Source organism: Mustela lutreola, chromosome 18 (genome assembly GCF_030435805.1).
Source record: "Mustela lutreola isolate mMusLut2 chromosome 18, mMusLut2.pri, whole genome shotgun sequence".
In the NCBI taxonomy this organism is placed as follows: Eukaryota; Metazoa; Chordata; class Mammalia; order Carnivora; family Mustelidae; genus Mustela; species Mustela lutreola.
Genome location: NC_081307.1, coordinates 35,081,223 through 35,101,948, shown reverse-complemented (window position 1 = coordinate 35,101,948; position 20,726 = coordinate 35,081,223). Strand labels below are relative to the sequence as shown.

General features: G+C 40.7%; 1 protein-coding gene across 4 annotated transcripts in view; it reads right to left on the bottom strand.

Moving 5' to 3' along the window:
• Positions 1 to 2,752: 2,752 nt before the first annotated feature.
• Positions 2,753 to 20,726, bottom strand: part of ASB5 (ankyrin repeat and SOCS box containing 5) — a 50,036-nt gene continuing 32,062 nt past the window's right edge. For 2 of the 4 annotated variants that reach the window (XM_059156251.1, XM_059156254.1), the window contains exons 2-7: positions 12,439 to 12,518; positions 9,738 to 9,845; positions 8,880 to 9,030; positions 8,582 to 8,716; positions 6,004 to 6,195; positions 2,753 to 4,805 (exon numbers count right to left, since the gene is read on the bottom strand). In XM_059156251.1, the coding sequence (XP_059012234.1) occupies positions 4,678 to 4,805; positions 6,004 to 6,195; positions 8,582 to 8,716; positions 8,880 to 9,030; positions 9,738 to 9,845; positions 12,439 to 12,518 (794 nt within the window). In that variant the 3' untranslated portion in view covers positions 2,753 to 4,677. Of the gene's footprint in view, positions 4,806 to 6,003; positions 6,196 to 8,581; positions 8,717 to 8,879; positions 9,031 to 9,737; positions 9,846 to 12,438; positions 12,519 to 16,974; positions 17,051 to 18,788; positions 18,836 to 20,726 lie in introns of those variants that run through there. The other 2 variants (XM_059156255.1, XM_059156253.1) reach the window with 2 other exon arrangements.

Below are 20,726 nucleotides of genomic sequence, written 5' to 3'. Positions count from 1 at the left end.
TTTTATTAGTGATGTGACTTCAGGCAAATTATATAACCATTTTTATTTGTAAAAGAAGAAAATAAATAGCGTGTACCTCAGAGGGTTGTGTTAAGGATTAAATGAACAACATGCAAAGAGCCTAGAACAAGTGTAAATTACTATTTCTAAGACAGGGAATCTGTGGGATGAGGGCGACGGGGAAGTTCCACACAATGATTGCTGTGCGCAAAAACACAGATGATATCATCTGAGATTTGAGAGTCTTTCAATGAGTTTGGGGAAATAACTCATCATTCGGGTTAGAGAAAGTGCCTAGGCTTTGGCATAAATTCTAAGGCAATATTCAGGTAGTAACGGCTAAGGAGGGAGATTAGAGCCCAATTGAGCAGTGTTGCTAAGAGTCAGACCTTTCCTGTAATAAAGATGCCACTTGTTAGTCAGACACATCTCTGTTTCAGACACACCGTTCTGTATTTAGCTTGTGGGAATGCCACAGTGTGATTTCTCCTTTGCTAAAACTTTTATTAAATTGTGACAATAGGGGGAGCTAGAGAGAGGCCAGGACGGGAAGAGAAGGCGAGAAGGGAACCGGCTTTGCTGTTTCCCCCTCTGTGGGCCTTTCATCAGGGTGTCACCGCAGCAACAAAGCATAACCTGGCAGTGACAGCTGGTTCCACTCTCCAACCTTTTTTTTTTTTTTTTTTTTTTTTTTTTTTTTTTTTTAGCTCTCCTGGAGCAGATTTCATCATACTCCCTCAGATGTTTAGCAAGCACTGAGAAGTGACCCTCCTTCCAGAGACAGGGATTTTACTCCCGGAGGGCCCTTCTGAGCTCTGGAAGAGTCGACACCAGCCCCGTAGTTACTGTCCCCTTTCAAGAGTCATTCTATGGAACTTTCCCTCCAAGTTCTAGGCTCTTATAACCCTAATTTCTTAAATCTGTTCTAGCAGTGGCAATTGCTTCCTGAATCATCTATTTCTGTTAGTTTGACTGACGTAGGAAAGGCATTAGTTTCGAAGCCGAGGGCTAAAATCTTTGGTGCAAAAAGATGATTTTATTAAAGCGCGGGGACGGGACCTGTGGGCAGAGAGGTCCTGGCAATGGGGTCATGAGGACTGGCTCTTTAGATACTTTCAAGTTGGGAGGGGGTTATGGATAATGAAAGTCTCTAAGGAATTTTAGAAGCAAGGTTTCCAGGACCTTGAGGGGGCTCGCTATTGTTGGGGAAAGGTCATTTATTACTGTCTCATAAAACCCTCATCATGAGACCTTTCTGATGTATATTGGTGGGTTATATGCTTTGGGGATGATTGCCAGCAAATATCTTGGGGGATTTACAAGTAAAGGACATTTCCAAAGGAATTTTTATATGTTAAAGTAGGCTTACAGGGTCCTGGGGTAGGGGAAGGGGAAGTCAAGCTAGGCTTGCCTCTTGCCCCTAGCGAAGTGTCAACATCAAGGTAGTTGAGTCCCCAGAGGAAAGTCACTCTGCCTGTTTTGGTGACTTGTTAGTGGGCTGGAAGTAGTCAGGAAATTTAATTATTTTTCTTTTGCCTTTGTTTCCCACACCATGATGGTCCCATTTTAATTTTAGTTTAGTTTAGTTTAGTTGGTCAGCATCTGTTTAACCCTCCCTTATATTAAATTCGTGTTTCATGTGCATAGTTCCAGCTGCCTTCCTGAGCGGATGCTGAGTGATACCCCGCTTCATAGGTGGGGTGATGTTTCCCTCCACCGCTCGCTGAGCTGCCTCTGACCAAGTCATCGGAGGAATGTGCTACTCCCTGTTCCTCAGATCCCGTCAGTGAGATCATCAACACAATGGGCTGATGGGATGTTCCATGGGATGTTCAGACTCCCCGAAACTCGGATGATCTTGTGACAGAGAACAAGAGACTTGACTGAGGCAAGATCCTGAGCATGCACTATTGCTCCTGCTAAATTAAAGCAAACTAATTTTGGTCATTCTCACAGATTATTATAGAGGGGGGAAGTTCCAGGTCAGGAACAGCGTCACAGTTGCTAGGGACTGGGGCGATTTATTCCAGTAAAGACCCTTCAAATAGCAAAGCAGCTCTAATTGGTGTTCCTGCCTGAATGAAGTGTACAATAACCACAGTCCCGCAGTAAGAGCCACCCAGGTTCGCAGAAGCCAAACAGCCATCCAAGTCAGTGGTTGTCTTTGACTTATCACCCGTTAGGAGAAACTTCAGAGAGTTTTATTTGATATAAATATTTTGTTGAACGAGAAAAACAGCATTCTTAGTGCAACTGAAGAGTAGTATTTTAGCTAATGAATAGTGGGAAGAGGCAATACAAAGTAGCAGAAGGAGTTAGGTTGCCTTCCAGGCAGAGGGAACAGCATTTGCAAAGGCAGGGAGGCAAGATGAGTTCAAGGAGAAGCAAGTTTGTTTTTTGATCTTCCTATTGTGAATTTCCTTAGGAAGGCCCTCAGTGATCTGCCCCCTGATCACTGTCTAACACTTGCTACAATGTTCATTTCACTGCATTTCTTTAATCTCAAGTCCAATAGTTTGGTTTGGCTTGGTCTTTGCCTTTGTAGAATTTTGTCCTTGGATCTTCATGCATGTATGTGCACATATGCACATATAATAAGATTTGGATTAAAAGACCTTTGAGGTGTCTATTTCAATGTGCACTACTTTACACCTAATGCCCATTATACAATGATTTGAAAACTGGAGAGGAAAAAAATTAGAGCAATTGAATCTTATTCTCCATTACCTTCAATTAGAAAATCAAATACTAATTAGAGAGAAAAGAAAAGGTGTTTTATTCCAGAGATAATAGTCACACGTTAATATATTAACAAACAGATGATATATTTAAATGAGAACACTTCTTTGATAAGACAATCACACTCAAGCAAAGATACAAGATACTAGCACACTAAAATTTTAAGATGTCCATTTTAATTTTTATATTTGTTATTTACTTCTCTTATTGGTACAAAACCAAAGAAAAAGGATGAATCACATTACCTTACACTCTAAGACTACCTCTAGCTCAGGGAAAATAGTAGTAGAAACCTGTTTTACTAGAAAAGCAGTCTGAATACCTAATTATATGTAATGAGGTTACTCGATAATAAAGAAATTGAATGCACATTATTCACAGGGACATTACAAATTTGTTAGGCTGGGATATTCAGTAAAATAGACTCATATAAAACTCTCTAGCCACATAAAAGACATTTTTAAACAAACATGCTACAGCCTTCTATTTTTGAAAATCTAAACATGATTTTAAAAAAATGCAATCTTAGTGACTTTGCAGTTACATTCAAGAATAGTGTACTTCCCATGGGTCTCCAAAAGTCAGCTAAGAACTAAGAAGAAAGGAATATAGGCCCCTGGGTTATTAAAATAGTGATCAAAGTATTTTATCAAAATTTGATTAATTGATAAAACTCATTACAATATTTTCTACTTCCCACAGTTGTGAGTATCCAGATTATTTTATTTCTTAGTCCACAACAGATTCAAATCTAGTCTAAATTACAAAGGAGGCACAAAATTTGTTTTATAATTATGTTTTCTACTGCATGGAAGTACAGTTAAAGCAGAAGACAGTAAACACAGTATTAATCCTTGCAGAGGACACTACTTCGTACCCCAATACTCCCTTGCTAATACAGTCTATGCCGAACCCTTGCTTTGCGTAAGAAGGATCGGAAACAGCACTAGAAAGGTCCATGTATGGGGTAAATTGTAAAAGGTCTCTGAGTTTGCTAAGTGGCACCCGCTCTTTCTTTTCTTTGAAAACCCCACAATTTAAGAAGATTTCGATCTGTTTGCCACAGCCTCGGACGGCCCTGATCCTGCAGCGTGACCGGAGGCCTCTTTATCAATTGGATATGAAGTTCAATTCCTTCAGTCCAAACCCTACCAGCTAGAGACGGTTTCTGAGGCACAAGAAGGCTGGAGTGTATGTACAATGCACTGAAGAGAGACCCTCAGAGTCTACCCTGAAGAAGGAGGAGGTCTTAAGACAGCCTTAGCAGGGTTATAATGTATCAACCATCTCAGAACGAGACCGAAGGAGGCATAACCAGAGTCCCACCGGTTTCTGGAATTGGGGACATTGAAGGTGAAGTGACTAGTGCGACCTTTGCATGGAGGGACAATTTATCTCTTCTTCACAAGCTGATCATTGTAACGACAGGTGCATATTCAGCATAGTGGGCTTCCTGAATGATAGCCATCTTTATTTCAAAAAGGATATTAGTTGCTATTTTCTAAACCATTTGCATATTTTGCATTCATATGAAAAATACAGAGAGATAATCAATGACAGTGGAACACTTAAAAGTTAATGCATTATTTGAAGAACGGAAGCATTTTAAAATAAGTAATTTTAATAAGAGTTCACTTTTTCTTTTTCACTTAAAAAAGGCAGAAATGGGGATTTCCTCCCCCCCCTTTCCCCTCCAAATCCAAAAGGGTACATGGGAATGACTAATAACATTAGGGATGTTAAAAATGCTATAGTCCAAAATACAGTAAAAATGCATAAAACAGTAATACTCACTAGTGCACTTAAAATTTAAATTCACCTCTGTCCTGGGGCCCCCCAGTCACTTACACTCTATCGGTAACATAATTCAATATAAAATATACACTATGCAGGTGAAATAGAAATGAGTTTGAAAGTATTCAGAATTATTTCACTGCTTTATCGGTACTGTAGGAAATTCTGCAATAATGTTGGCAGCTGGAGCTGTGGGATAAGGTGCAATTTTGATCTCCCTATGTAGTTTCGGATACAGAGTCGGCAAAGTTGGCAAAGAGTGCTTGGAGTAGCTGCAAAAGACAGGAAGGTATTTGTTAATTAAAATCGAAATGGACTTGTATATGCTAAAAGATGCATGAAATAAACCATAAATAAACTACAGTGCTTTCATGCAAACTAGGGTAGTATGACCACTATACCAGGGACATTTGCAAAAGCATTTATATTGCTGTTATTTATAAGTTTTTATTATAATTGTGGTGTATTCCATATGGGTTCTTTAAAAAAAAACAGATTTATGTATTTATTCGAGAGAGAAAGAGAGTACGCATGGGAGGGAGGGGCCGAGGGAGGGGGAGAGAGAGAATCTCAAGCAGACTCCCCCTGGTGCAGGAGCCTGATGCAGGACTGGATCTCATGACTCTCAGATTTGACCTGAGCGTCAGATGCGTCAAATGTCAGACGCTTAACCACCTGCGCCAGCCAGGCCCCCCTCCATATGGGTTCTTTAAAACATTAACATCTTCAGGCTTATGATACTGTTGTTGCATTTCAAACCTCAGAAATAAATTCTGCTTTTCAAGGAAGATATAAATCAAAAGCCTCAAGAAGTGTTAGGCACTAAAGGGAGAAATTTTACATTATATTTTTTTCTCAAATTAGGTTTACTCGTTAAGCCAAAATGAATTTTATTATAGTTTCTGAACCAGGCTTAAGAAAATCTGCTTAAGGGACGCCTGGCTCGCTCCGTTGGAAGAGCATGCAACTTTTGATCTTGGGATTGTGAGTTCAAGATTCACAGTGGATATAGAGATTACTTAAATAAATAAAACTTTAAAGAGAGAGATTCTTTTAGAATAACTAAAGTCTTAGGTGTGAAAATATTTACTGATCTGTTTCTACAACACATCATAGAAGCTGGACGCCCTTAGAAAAGGGCTAATAAATATTTCCAAATATTTATTAGCAGACATTAAACAGAATTGCGTATTATGTATTGTTAAAACAAATGGAACCTTTTAACTTAACCAAACAAATATAAAGCTAAGGCAAGATGAAATAGAGAAAATTAAGATCATGGTGATATCATCTTTATAGAGAGAAACTAAGTTAAAAAAATTATCTGATTTTAAAAAAATTATCTGCTTTCACACAAAGCATTTTAAATGTTATGCTGTTATCAGCTCATATGCCAACAAAAAAGTTATTCAGTTTTGTCTATTTCAGGCAAATGTATTTTTGTGCTTTTAAATGTGCACGTATTCTTACCTTCGTGTTGAAGCAATAACCTTTCCACCAAACTGCTAGAAGTAGCTACATCTACAGGTCGCAGAAGCTCTGTGTTTTTGGCATTGATATCTGCTCCAAACTCAAGTAGTAAGTTTACAATTTCTGTGCTGTACTGCTGGGCAGCAGCGTGTAATGGAGTGTCCCAATATTTGCCTTTTTGTACATCAGCACCTACATGTAAATAAGGAATGAAGATAAATACAAATCAAAACTGTTAGACCAGTCAGGTACCTCAGCACAGGTAGGAAGGTATAACACCAGGAGGACCTCACCCCTGTATGTAATGAGTTATTTTTCTCTCTCTATATATACATATACTTCCTATATACATATACAGCTATTAAATCTTACAACTTGGTACATCTGGGTAGAGAGTACACACACTTACGTTCCCTAAGTTTTTTTCTCTATGCTTGAAAGATGCCATAGTCAACAATATTTCTAAATTTTTTGAAGTCTCCAAAGTAGTCCTATTAACTGTATTATAAACACAGTATTATAAACAATTGGATTCACTCATATCTGCTTTCATCATAATTGATATTTCTTAGGATTGTTTAAGAACTTAATGCTCTTCGTCTTTTCATTTATTTTGAAACAATAGAGCTCTTTCTGTTTCCTGGAAAACTCATGAATTTAGATGTGTGAGCCATTTAGGTAAAATGAATACATATTTTCATGTCTTCTCACTCATAGAGTATAAATCAATAAATATACAAAAGCATTGGGCATCTTTAAGTAGAAAGGCACATTGTATTTCTACACGCAAAGTAAATTTTTAAAAAAATCTTGCATTAGGGCGCCTGAGTGGCTCAGCGGGTTAGACCTCTGCTTTCACTTCTGGTCATGGTCTCTGGGTCCTGGGATCAAGCACCACATTGGGCTCTCTGCTCAGGAGGGAGTCTGCTTCCCCCTCTCTCTCTGCCTGCCTCTCTGCCTACTTGTGATCTCTCTCTGTCAAATAAATAAATAATGTTTTTATAATCATGCATTAAAAAAAAAAAACCTTACCTGTTAAATTATTTATTATTGCATAGTTATTTTTTCTTAGTCTGAGCCCTGGCACGTGGTAATCATTCAATGCATGTGCAACAAATAAATACTGTATAATGCTGGAAAGAATAATAACCTCATTTTCCAGTACATAAGCGGTTAGGACACTGAGAAAAATCTATCAGTAAAAATGCATAAGTCCTTTCAACTCGGTTTTCTGAAACTATCGGTAAAACTAATGATGTTTACAAGAAGCAATACGTTTTAAGAGTCCCTTTAGGCCTTCCTGCTACTTTCAAATCTCAATAAATGTAATTGTTTTCTTATTTTTAAAAATATAAAATGTTTAGTAAAAGAATGATAGCCCATAACAAAAATCTCCATAGAGAAAGCATAAACTCTGTTGCTTATGCTAATTTTATGGGAGAACAGAGCCTGATAATAACAATCAATCCACAATTACTGTAATACCTTCTCAGTATCTTTTTTACCCAATATAAAATATTTGGTGGAAAGATTAATATTCTGAGCAAAGTAAAACAAAACAAAACAAGGCAATAAAAAACTCCTCTAGTTCTACAAATCCATGGGAGACCACAGCCAGAAAATAGCAATGTGTCACTGTTGACTAACAGAGGTCACATTTAAGAATCTTAACTAGATGTAATGGGAGTGAACTGCAGAAACTGCCTACAAGAAGCTTATAATTTAGCTAAGATAATGTGAGGAACACAGGAAGAGTTTACTAAAACTCTCTGTCAGTGTGTATCAGAGGCCAAATGATTGCATAAACAGTAAAGAGTCTAGAAGTCCATTTACTCATTTTACATGTATTTTAGGTCCCTCGCACATGACAGGCGCTGTGGTAGGGAAAGGAGGTGATGGGGGAAAAGAGGTAATCCACATCCTTAGAAGAGCTCCCATTCCTAGTGTGGGAGATGCCACTATGGTCTCAAAAGATGAAGGCAAATTTCTCAGGAGGCTAAAGTTGAGCCTTGAGAAACTGGTGTGTTTTAAGTAAGAGGAAAAGGCCATTCAGTCCTTTTCAGTAAATGGGACAGGACAAAGTCTGAAAAAACACATGAGTTCTTATTGGTAGAAGAGAAGGTTTTCTAAGCAGTTACTATCCTTAAAATTTCTTTTGATGGATTTATTCATGCACAGATACATATTTGGTGACATTAGAGTCAACCTTGAGGTTTTAAATTTTATGACCTTTATAAGTAGGGTTTTTGGACTTGTGGGGTGAAGTAGAGTTATCAAGAATGCAATTCTTTTATTGTGGGTTATATACTTACATGCAACAATGCTTAACATTTTTTTTTCTTTAAGTGGCCTGCACACCTAGCATGGAGCCCAATGCAGGGCTTGAACTCAAGACTCTGAGATCAAGACCTGAGCTGAGATCAAGAGACAGATGCTTAACTGACTGAGCCACCCAGGCACCCCAGGAACACTTTGAGCAATGAGATATCTTTATACAGATTATTTAGAGAAATATATATGGACCTGAATCATTGCTCTTGAGTATGGATAGAATGGGAGATGTTTTAAAGAAAATTACCAGCATAGAGAAGCTTCCGGATGCAGTGGAACTGCTGTGACATACAAGCCACATAGAGAGGAGTTCCTAAATGAGGAATGTCTTGGTCAACGTCTATGCCCCAGGATATCAGGATTTCTAGGCATTCATGATGACCTGCCAACAGAAGGTAGAGACGAGTTTACTTTTCTTCGATATCCATCCCCCTGCACCTCCCCCCACGCTGTTGCCTGCAGTGACCCATTGGAAGAAAAATGGAGCACGGCATGTTGCTAAAGGAACATTGTCCCCTTGTCGCTGACTCCGATAACTATGTTACCTTTACTGGCGGCCTCGTGGGTGGGAGAAGGCAGACAGGACTCCAGCTGGGGTTTGGCACCATATTCCAAAAGAAGTTCCGCGCAGCTAGCGCTGCCTTGTGAGCATGCGTTGAATAACGGGGTCACTCCATCTATTGTGATGGCATTTACCTGAACCAGGCCAAAGTTTGAGACTGAGACTCACAGTCCTCCGTGATGAAATGCGAGGCATTTAAAACAGGTACACGATCCAACAGAAATCATTGGGAAAACGTGTGCAGTAAATACCACCAAGTATATTTAGCTCCTACCCATCAATAAGCAAAGCTCTTAAAAGCCAAGAGAGAAGCAGAAATATGATGTGACAGGTAATTTTCAAGAGTGGGCATGCAGCTAGTAAATGTCATGAAAAGAAGTACATATCCAGAATCAAATACACGGAAACTAATTCAATGGTTAGGTGCCTCTCACTTAGGAGAACAGGTCCGCGAATGTTGACAAAAGTTGTGATGAGGCCGTTCATCCTGCTGGTGGCAATGTGAATTAGTGAACTTGGAAATTCTCTGAGAATCCATCTAAAGAAAATCATCCAATAGATGGGCAACTATTACAGGCATCAAGAGGTCCACTTGTTATTTAGAATCACGGAAGCGGGAAATAACTTAGAGAGTGTTTCTGTATTATTATGCAGCACGCTGCCCATTTTTTGCAATGATTGGAAATCCTTCTTAGAGTGCACTGAAGGGACTGAAGCAATATGATTTTTATTCTGCTATTTTTGAAAACTATTAAGAAGGAAAGAAAAGCAAAGTGAGAACTTTGTTCCGTTCTCTTAGTCAGTAGATGTGAAATCATTCATGGTTTGGACGGGTACTTACATTAGCTCCAGCTTCCAGTAGAGTTCTGGCGCACGCCACGTGGTCTCCGAGGCAGGCTTCGTGCAAGGGGGTGATGTGGTCTATGGTTACTGCATTTACATTATAGCCCTAAATATGACATGAATCATATTGAAAGGTGAGCAAAAAGTTATATGAAATCATCTATACAAATATCATTAGAGAGGGATATACAAGATCAAAGACTCTCAGGAAATCGGGTTTAAGTTCAGCAGGGGAGGCCAATTCTGATTCCATAGAGTCAAACAGTTGTCAAAACTCCTCATTATTTTAACACATCCCTTTCTAAACCCGAGTGCCTTATGTATTTTAAGAGATTGAGCATGTTTTTTTAAAAATTCTCCTTCCTTAACTTTCTTTGGTCTTTATGAGTTGTTTTGATTGTTATTGTTGTTTTGTTTTTGTTTTGTTTTGTTTTGTAGAACTAAAGACTATTTATAGGCTGGATCACTTGCTTTGATTGGAGCTGTAATATTAGTTATATCAGTCCAGATCAGGGGATGGGGGGGAGTACTCTAAATTGTAGTAAGCTGCTTTGTGAATTTTGTCCCTAGATAGGAGTAACAAAGGTCTATACTAGATTGGGAACTCTGATTATGAAGTCAGTTACACTTAGGTTTAAAGTCCTGTTCCATGATGCAGTAATTATTTTAATTTGGATGAAAACATTAACCTTTAGATGTTAGGGTCATTGTGAGGGTTAAATGACATGATGCATGGAAAGCAATTACTGTTACAGTGTCGAGCAGATGGAAATTGTTCCACTTTATTTGCTTATCCAATCAAAACCAAGTAAACACTTTAAACATCCTTATTCTAGTTAAACTAATGATGTCAGACTAAAATAATGAAATCTTCTTAGAACATGAGACTCTTTGCTTTCTTACTATTTTTGGCAACTCATTGTCTATTGACAATCATACCAAGCACTATCTTAGGAAGATTTTTGCATCCAAATCCCCATAGCATTAAGAATTACCCTGTCTGTAATACCAGCACGGTTGGGAGGAATCTTTTTTTTTTTTTTTTTTAAGATTTTTATTTATTTATTTGACAGAGAGAAATCACAAGTAGATGGAGAGGCAGGCAGAGAGAGAGAGAGGGAAGCAGGCTCTCCACTGAGCAGAGAGCCCGATGTGGGACTCGATCCCAGGACTCTGAGATCATGACCTGAGCCGAAGGCAGCGGCTTAACCCACTGAGCCACCCAGGCGCCCGGTTGGGAGGAATCTTAAAGTGAAGGCAAGGAAATAACTCTGCCAGATCTTGGTCACTACCAAGTGGCAACTTTTTAGATCTTTTCAGTTTCCTTTCAAAAATTTCGAATTGTCTAGCCAGCAGTCAGACTCGGGGAGCTAATTCCTAACTGCCCCACACTGGGCTGACCAGGTGGCAGAGTCTGCAAAGGTCCAGATTCCCTTTCACATTGGCCTTTCAGGGCAGCTTCTGACTCTTTGGCTGGCATGTCAGTGGATATGAGATACATGTTGAAAAATATCCTAAGACCGCTCTCCTTTCAGAGAATGGCATGACCCTTTCAGTAGGGGGTAGGGAGCTAAGGGTTATCTTTAGAAATCACTGACTTTTTTTGCGGGTGTCTTTTTGTTGTTGTTGTTTTGTTTTTATTCTCATCAAGTGGTGAGCAAACTACGGCCGCATAGTTATCATGGCCCTAAAGGAGCCTCTGGACCTACATGGTCCTTCTCTAGGTAAGGAAATGAGGGGCATCAAGATGGTGACTCACTCTAAGTACAGCCTGGAGTCCAGGTGCCTTAAAGTCCCAGGGGAACATCACCTTTCCTTCCCTTTCAGCCATCTGAGAACATCCCTTTCTCCCCGATACTGGGAAGGACTAGGACAATGACTTCCAGATCTGGGTGTACATTGGAATCACGTTCGGAAATTTAAAAAATGCACAGGCCAAGCCAGAGTCCTTTCCACACTGGTAAAACACCTCTGCTTTTCATTTTTTCCCTGATGAATCTGAGGAGGAGGGAGGTGGAAAAGTGATTGTTCTGTCCCGTCTGTGGGCAATTCCCCGCCACATGTTACTGTTAATGTAAAAAAGATTGCTGAGGCTTCTGCTCTGATGATCCCTTTTTGGATATTTTATGAGTAAAACTTCCTTTGCAATTGCAGTCCACATTGTATAAAGTGAAGCGTGTTTGAAGTGCTTAATGAACAATACAGATATCCAATTCCTTCTTGCTAAACTAGGTCTGTCAGTGAAAAGGTATATTCTATGAGAAATGGGAACTATTAAGACATAAGATTATACCAAAATATTTATAAAGAAATTTCAAAGATAAATGGAAAATGAATGACCTGACTGATAATAGGGGTTAAAACAAAAAAGAGAGGCGACATTTACTAGGCAGCTTTCTTATTGTCGCGTTGATTATTCTTGAAAATTAATGTTCTACGGGACGCCTGGGTGGCTCAGTTGGTTGAGCAGCTGCCTTCGGCTCAGGTCATGATCCCAGCGTCCTGGGATCGGGTCCCATATCGGGCTCCTTGCTCCGCAGGGAGCCTGCTTCTCCGTCTAACTCTGCCTTCCACTCTGTCTGCCTGTGCTCGCTCTCGCTCGCTCTCTCTGACAAATAAATAAAATCTTAAAAAAAAAAAAATTAATGTTCTAGGCTCACGGGAAAGGGGCAGATTTCAAGCCATAAGTACTATTTTACCTGTGATAACAATGTTCGCAGAGCGAGAAGGCGACCTTGACTTGCTGCTTCATGTAGTGGTGACCGATCTGCCCAGGAACCTGGCGGAAAAGAAAGAAAACAAGATCTGTGAGTCCTCTGTTCTAAACCCTAGTAGATACAATCAGTTCCTGTGAAATACACACTCTTCAGAGTCTGTGTTCAACGAGGTGATCAGGATACCTGTTCCACATTAGCAGGAAATCTGAGTCTTGTCTCCAGGATCCAGATGGGCAGTATCCAAACACAGTGGAATATATGCATGTTCTGGAACTGATCTATCCCAGAACTCCTGGACCTTTTGAACTATTCTCCAAAGAAGTGAACACATGTATGCCACAAACATACATGTTTCACTTTTTCAGGACATTTCCAGCAGGGATAGCTGCTAGAACATGCACTCCCTACATTCCATGCCTGCCCTGCTTGTCCTCTCTTCTCTCTGCACCCCCAGACTGCCCTGCCCTTACAGCTTGCCCCAGGGTAAAAGGGGGCTACAGCAGGTTGTCAAGGGGATCGAGGAGCCCTTCCCTGAGTCCTGAACTGTGGAAAAAGCTAGGAGGGCCCTAGAAAGGGGTGTCACAGGTTGGAAGGAGCAGACTGCTGTCAGCTTTGGAAATGGTCTTGAAAAGTGCCAAGGACTCACTCAGATCTCACTGATTCTCCATGTACTAGTGGCAGTACTGATCCCTCAGCCCCATACCCTGATGAAAAAGGCACTGACCTGCCATGTCCCCCTGAGTTCCCCCTCTTTACATGCCTTTTGCAACCCTCCCATTAGAAAAATCAGTGCCTCCTATGTAGAAAAAATCACCCCTTCCTTCTCTCCCCAAGAGGCATCCAACCACACCCATCTCTCCCACTGTAGTCTGTCTGGGAGGTTTTAGATGATACCGGGTTGGTGCACAGTAATTTTCTTGTAATTTAAACAGGATCAGCACTGTTGATTCTATCGAACAGACATGGGAGATCATGTTGGAGGTTTTTACTGTGATTAAACATGCAGACTATGCAAATGAGAAAAACATTAATTTGGAGGGGATCAATGAGTGATAAACTGAAGAGCCGGCTGACTAGGGAGAAAACATTCCGGATGGGATGGGATTATGTCTGCTACTATCTGTCTTCTTATCTACTCATTCTTATCTACTCATTCTTCCTCCTATTTTGGATCCAAGAGCCGCAATAAATACAATTTTTAAAAACCATGCTAATCAGTGATAGTGCGATTCCAATAAAGCCACTTAGCTGTTAGAAACAAATTTTTTGAAAGGCATGTCCAAAGCTCCTTAAATAGGTCAGATAAATTAGTGGAAACATGGTAAGGAGTCCTACTTTAGAAACCACTTCACTGCTCCTGTGCTTTTGTACCTTTGAGAATGCCTACACAGACACCCAGGCTTCTATACTGTGGTCTTACAGAACTTTTGCCAAAACCCCGTAAAGGAAATTCCACTGAGTAAAATGTGGGTCACACACATATCACAGGATAAATGAAACGACCAAGTGAACCTGGTGGAGAGGAGAGAAGCCAACTGCCAATCATCCACCTATTTTTTTTTATATCCAGTGATAATATGGGATGTTTTGAAAGATAAAAATCCTAAGGGCAGGACCAGACCTTCTCCTTACTGTACTCGTAGCTGGGGCCAAATAGCAATGACTATGCGCGACAGCCGGGCAGGCTCGCTGAGCGCTCTCTCATTTCCTTTTCACACGCGTTCAAGTGTGTACAATGGTTGGTTCTATTCTAAAGCTGGGGAATGAGAGCCAAAGGAACGAAATCGTTAAGGAGAGTCACACATGATCTAACTAGAGCTGGGCCTTCCAGTCATGACACTGTGCTGTTTTCCTTCCTATCCACCATGATTTCTTGCTTTTTCAAAATGATTAGCTTATTCAAAAGCCAGACATCCAATTCTTGGAGCTGTTAACTGGAAGAAGAGCTACTGTTACTAGCTCTGGGGCATCCTTTCTTTCCAGTAGGTGATGCTCCTATTATATAGTAAAAGGAGAATTGAAGTAATGCACACCAGTAAACGTTGGTTGATAGGATCAAATTTGGTGGCAAAGCAGTAATTCTTAAGAAAGTAGAACATGATATCTCACTGAAGAAAGTGCAAAAATCACCATCATAAGTAATATTATTTGAGGGAACAACTACGTTTCGAGTTTCAGCTTCTAAGATGAAATCTAATGCTTTAAAAATCATACACATCTGTTTTATTATCAAAGTAAATAACTTGGTTGCAGAGTGAAACTCTGGAGAACTTTGGACATATTGATTTTATTGTGAATATTTAAATAAGAAAATTATAACAGTCGCTTTCCAACAAGATCGCATCAGTCCAGCTTATTCAGCAGAGCAGTAGTAAATTAATAAAGTTACACTATCCAATGTTTAAATGTATGCATGTAAATAGTCATTTGTAGCATTTGTAAATGATCATGCCTTCCCTCCTGTATAATGGCTTAATAAATTTCATTACCTTCATTGATCACTAAAAGATAGATGCGGAATGACATGATGCCACTCAGGATTGTTGCTTCTTTCATTGTCACTAGCTAAAGGGCAACTGACCAGAAGGTGGGATTGGGAAAATCTTAGAGAAGTGGTCTTTTGGATTCGTTTTGGGCTTATTTCTACCTGGCATGTTCATGAAAACCTTTAAGGGACAATAAAGCTAACAGTATTTGCAGCCGACGGGAGCTTGATATCCCTCTTTTCATATGAATGCATTTGCCCATCAAAATTATTATATTAAACTTCTGAACAATTTCAGCATTGCTTGCTTCACAAAAGAAAGGACAAAAAAAAAAAAAAAAAAAGGAAAGGCTCATTTAGAAAACAGGCCACAGAAGTAATAAAATAAAAGTATTTCAATGCCGTGTCCCATATGCCAAGTGCCAATTTCCCCGCAGACTCTCCCATAGCTTCCTGTCCCACTGCCCCGCAGCTTTCTGACCCACTGACATTGTCTTCATCACTAAAACTTAGGTCTAAGAAAGATGGGGAGAAAAAAGGCTGACACCTATGTGTATTTGCTATTTCTATTAATATGACCTCCCATGGCAAGACAAAGGAGTTAAATGTCACCGTAATCTGCAGGAAAGGTTCACGTGGGGGTGTCAGTGACAAACCACTGCAAATCGAGAACGTTGGACGAGGAATCCGTGGGTCCATGAGTCAGGGGCAGAGGGTGTGAGAGTGCACCCCCCTGTTGTTTTCCTGGGATGAACTCAGCTCTGCACATGTGCATGGGACCCCTGCTGTCTGTCATTATTCCTTCAAGAACTAGGATAGTGGGGTGGGGGGAGACTGATGGGAGGAGTTAATGGGGCTGGAGCCCAGCAGCTCCCCAGGGGAAAGACAGAGGGGCCAGGCAGGCCAGGATCTGCATCCCAGTTTAGGACAGTGGCTTCCCCCATGAAGTCACCTAACTTTTCCCCCAAAAATGGGCAAGCACCACCAACAACTGGACAGGATTGAGGTGGGGGGGACTGGAAATAAACGGGTGAAGTGCCTGATCCATAAACGCACAATAGATAATCACCGAGTATCTTTGCTAAACAAACTGGTAAATGAGAGAGATTTTGATATGAATCTTATGGAACCATCATTTTTCTCCAAAACTAGAGAAACTCAAGCCATGAATAGCAGCCGCTATTGACTAAAATAATCTTCACTGCTATCAGTTTAATTAAACTAAATAGAGCAGCTGAGTGACTAATAAATGCATTTAAGCCAACAATCAACATCTACTGCCATGTTTTCTTTTCCCACGTAAGCCATAGGAAATAAGTCCATCTACTGAAGGATGACCATATGCCTGGATTCAAAGCAAAAAGCTTTTTGTTTGTTTGAACTCTGCTTACTTAACTCCCAAGCAACCCCACTTCATTGGCTTTCTTGTAATGCCGGAGAACAGTCTCTGAAATTAATCCAGGAACAGGTGAGAATCAAAGGCTACCAGATCAAATTCTAGCTCCTGTTCTGAACTAAGTCTCTACCCCGCCCTATTTCTTCCCTCCAAAATCTGACATTCGGCAATTGTAAATTTCCATTCAAATGTGTTCAATATAAAATCTCTTACCTTTCAATATGGGTATGCTTTATATTACAAAGATTTATAAGCTTTCTTGAAACCAAGCAAAATTATACATATCTTCATAGATAGCAGTTCCGTAACTTTCCAGTCTTGTCAGACTTTAATGGGCTAGCTCAGATTTTTTTTAAAGGTCCAGTTTAACTCCTGAGGATAAGTTACTCACTGTGACAACTGTTTTCTACAAAACACCTGTAACTTTCCCCACGCTAATCGAATGCTTACTGTGAAGGTCTCACTGAGGCTACACATGAGCTGACTTGACTATATTTAGACACAACACCCGTCCCCAGACATCTGGGATACAATTTACAGGGAGCGCGCCTGCCCCATTCTGTAAACAACTCATTGCTAGAGTAAAAACAGCCACTCTCTTAGCTAATACCCGTTTTGGTGAAGGTATGTACCATACCTAAATCGCCGTCTCCCCATGGCACTTCAAGCCAGCCACTGCTGAGGTAAATCCGACTCATATCTCTTTGTTTTTATCAACATTAAAAAAAAAATCGCTTGTCATGTGCTTGTTCCATTCAGCCATCTTAAGGAGCTCTGAGCTCCTTGTAACATGACCTTTCACCTCTAAAACCAAACACGGCTTGTGAAGATCTGTTTTATTTTCCAAATTGCTTTTTCTTACGGATTCTTTCTCCTTGACAAATTGCTTATCCTAAGATTTTTTTTTTTTTTTTTTTTTTTGCAGTATGTGCCTTGCAATAAAATCAGAGTAGTACCATTATAGCTCTACCCATAGCTATGATGAAACCGATTTATGTTTTAGAAAGTCATTTCCTGGCTCTCCTTCTTAGTCCCAAGCACAGAAGTAGGCTGTAGACTCACTCCCGAGTGAACCTTCCAGTGGTGCAGAGGGCTCTCTGAGTTTGGGTTGCACCCACTTTCCTCAGTCGGTCCCAAAATAGGAAAGTCAGGACACTCATCTCAGACAGGCAACTGTAAGGAGAGGTGTGAGGCAATGGCATCTTCACGTTTGAATCAGTGCCAAATGTTAATGCATTTTACAGCTCCCTTTGCTATAAAGCATTAAACCAAAAATCTTCTTTCTAATGGCAATGGATTTACCATGAAGCCAATGAAACTCAAGTTCAGGACCCCTACATTGCATGAACACTTTCTAAGACTGTGATTTATGTTATTTTGCTTAAAGAAGATCCCCAAATGCAGATAAGCTTCAGGCTCAACATCTGGCCCATCCTTATGCACAGGTTTGCAAAATAATTAAAAATCACCAGGCATTTACTGACCTTGACTGTGTACTTTGCTGTTTAACCACGTTTATAGAACCACACAGACCCATGGGGACATGCTTGACAAGGAGGGAAGTAACATACTATTAAAACCAGTCCCTTCCAAGCTTGAGACTCTCCTTTCTTTCCATTCCTGTTGACTTTCTAGAAGTTTTCTCAGAAAAATCTAGTCCAGATCTGAAACCACCAGTTGTGTCCCGGGAACTTCAGGTATAAATGGTGAGTTGCATGGATATGTGACTTACTCTAACTGATCTCTTGTTCATGGTCTAGGATCCCTTCATTATGTCTTAAGAGGATAATGTCTGGCCCCAAACAGAAAAAAACAACAGGCGAGTGAAAAAAGTATCAGGGTTGATCTAAAAAAAAAAAAGAAGAAGAAGACAAAATTTCCAACAAAGTGCCTCACATTGGGCTCTCTGCTCAGCGGGGAGCCCGCTTCCTCCTCTCTCTCTGCCTGCTTCTCTGCCTACCTGAGATCTCTGTCAAACAAATAAATAAAATCTTTAAAAAAAAAAATTCCAACAAAGTGAAGACAATGGATTCCCCTACCATATCCACAAATATCCAAAATCAAGAGAGAAATATTTTAACACCCTCTCCAGGTAACAGTGCTGCTCTTGGAAGAGACTACTCAGTCATCCCAATTAACTGTCACTGGTCCTGGCACTGTGGACAGAGCACGCTGGATGTCTTCAGATGGATCCAAGTTCAAATCCCAGCACAGATGCTGGTTGTGTGATTTAACCTCTTGAACATCAGTTTTCTCAGCCATGAAGGGAAGGATAAGTCTATGTACATCACATGGTTGTAAGTGAACATGAAGTACTTAGCATAGTACCAAACACATCAGAAACATGACAACACCACAAATGAAATTCCATTTTAGACAATTATTTCCCTGTACCTGCCTGTTAGCTTTTTATTACCTCTTCTAAATAGAAGTTAGAACAACTTAACTTACTTAACATTATGAGGCTTTAGCTCATCTTCTTCCTCTTGTCTATATCTCTGTAGGTGATATAAAGAGATAGGGAATGATCAAAATTTAGGGACAATGTTCTCATCCATATGGATAACTGTCCAATCTATAGCTCTTCCCTGGTCTCTCCCACAAAATTTACTGCCAATTTAAAAATTTACATTTAAATATTTTTTTGGCCTCTCTAGACATTTCTAAAACCAAACGCATCATCTTTCTCTCAAAACCAGTTATTTCTTTTTGGTTATCTTTTGATTTAAACAGTACTATTGTTTAAAGAACTTATGGTATGGTCTTAAACCTAACCACAATAATTTTCCAGGAAACTTCATATGTGTTGACTGGTCTACATGCTTCTTTGCGAGGAGCTAGTTATTATCACCTGGGTTCTTCTCAGTCTATGTATCTTTATCATCACAAGCAGGGTCCTAGCATCTATCTCTACTCACTCTTAGGGGGATGTCTTAGGGGGATCTCCCATCCCATGGATGGGAATATTATTCACAGGTCGATTAGCCCAACTTTGTATCTCCAGACCAGCTCTTTCCTCTAAGTTCCAGACTTGAATTTCCAGCTGGCTTTTCAATTTCTCCAGTTGGGTATTTAAATAGGCAATTCAAGTTCACACGGAAAACCAGCATGTGCTGTGCTCCTCTTACCTCTCCTCCCTATTCACACCTGCCGCCTCCACCCATCCAGGCGCTCCAAGTTCAAAAACCTCCATGTAATCCTTCCTTTTCATTTCTCACAGCCCACAGGCAAACTTCAGTGAGTCTTTCGCCTCTCCTACTCAAATATAATCCAGCCACTGTTGCTTCCCTTGCGTCGGCCACCCTTACCCTCCCCCCAACTGGTTGCAAAAGTCTGGGCTGATGGTCTGTTTCCACTCGAGCCCTTCCAATAGTCTGCTGTAACAACAGGCGCCAAAATGATCCTTCTTAAGTCAGAAAGAATCCAATGGCTTCCCCTCTTACCCAGAGGAAAATTCAAAGTCCTTGTTATGACCTCCAAGTGTCTCCAGGCCCCTCTCTGATCTCAGTTCTAGGTTGGACCCCTTCCATCAGCCACAGTGGCCTCTTTGCTTCTCCTCAACACACCAGATACACTTCCCTTCACTCTGCCCGCCCTGCCTTATTTCTGAGAGATGAACGTGGCTCTTTCTGACTTCTGTTCTGCCCTGGCATGTCACTCTCTTGGACATGCCCTTCCTTGACCACCTCACAGGAGAAAGTCCTTCTTGTCATCTTCTTTGTTCTCTTTACCCTGCTTTTGTGTTTTTTCTTCTGAGCACTGATGGCTGCTAGAATGTAAGATCTTGGAAATTAGAACGTGGTATATTTTGTTCATTACTGTGTCCCTAAGACCTAGTATATGGATTACATTCACGACCTGTTGAATCAATGTTCACATTCTCAGGAGCTGCAGAGACGAGCTTGCGCACTCTGCTCCTCGAGTCGTGGGTCCTCACTTTCCGCCAAGCCACAGGCCTGCCCCATGAGTGAGTCCAAAGGGTATTTTTTTAAGGCGGTGATCTTGCCCCTCACGTCCATCCACTATGCAGTCATTTATTAAACACATGGTGATCTGCGAGGGCAATTTGCACCCTTCTAGATGTCAGAGATACACAGAGATGGATGAAGTATGGTCTGCCTCCTTTTGAGTTTGGACTGCACCGTCCCTGAAAGGTCTTCCGGGTTCCCAACTCTACCCCGCCCTTCTTTAACGCTGCCACTGAATTACACCTCAAGAGCATCCAGAGCTGCTGCCAGCCCCTACAGTGCCTTTAGGAAAACGAGAAAAGGCATCCAAGCAGCCAAGACCCATGCTGGGCACACATGCTCAGTTTACACAAATGCAAAGGCTGCCCCCGCCCCCCCAACCTCCAAAAGACTTCTGGAATCTTGTTGCTCTCCCGCCTGG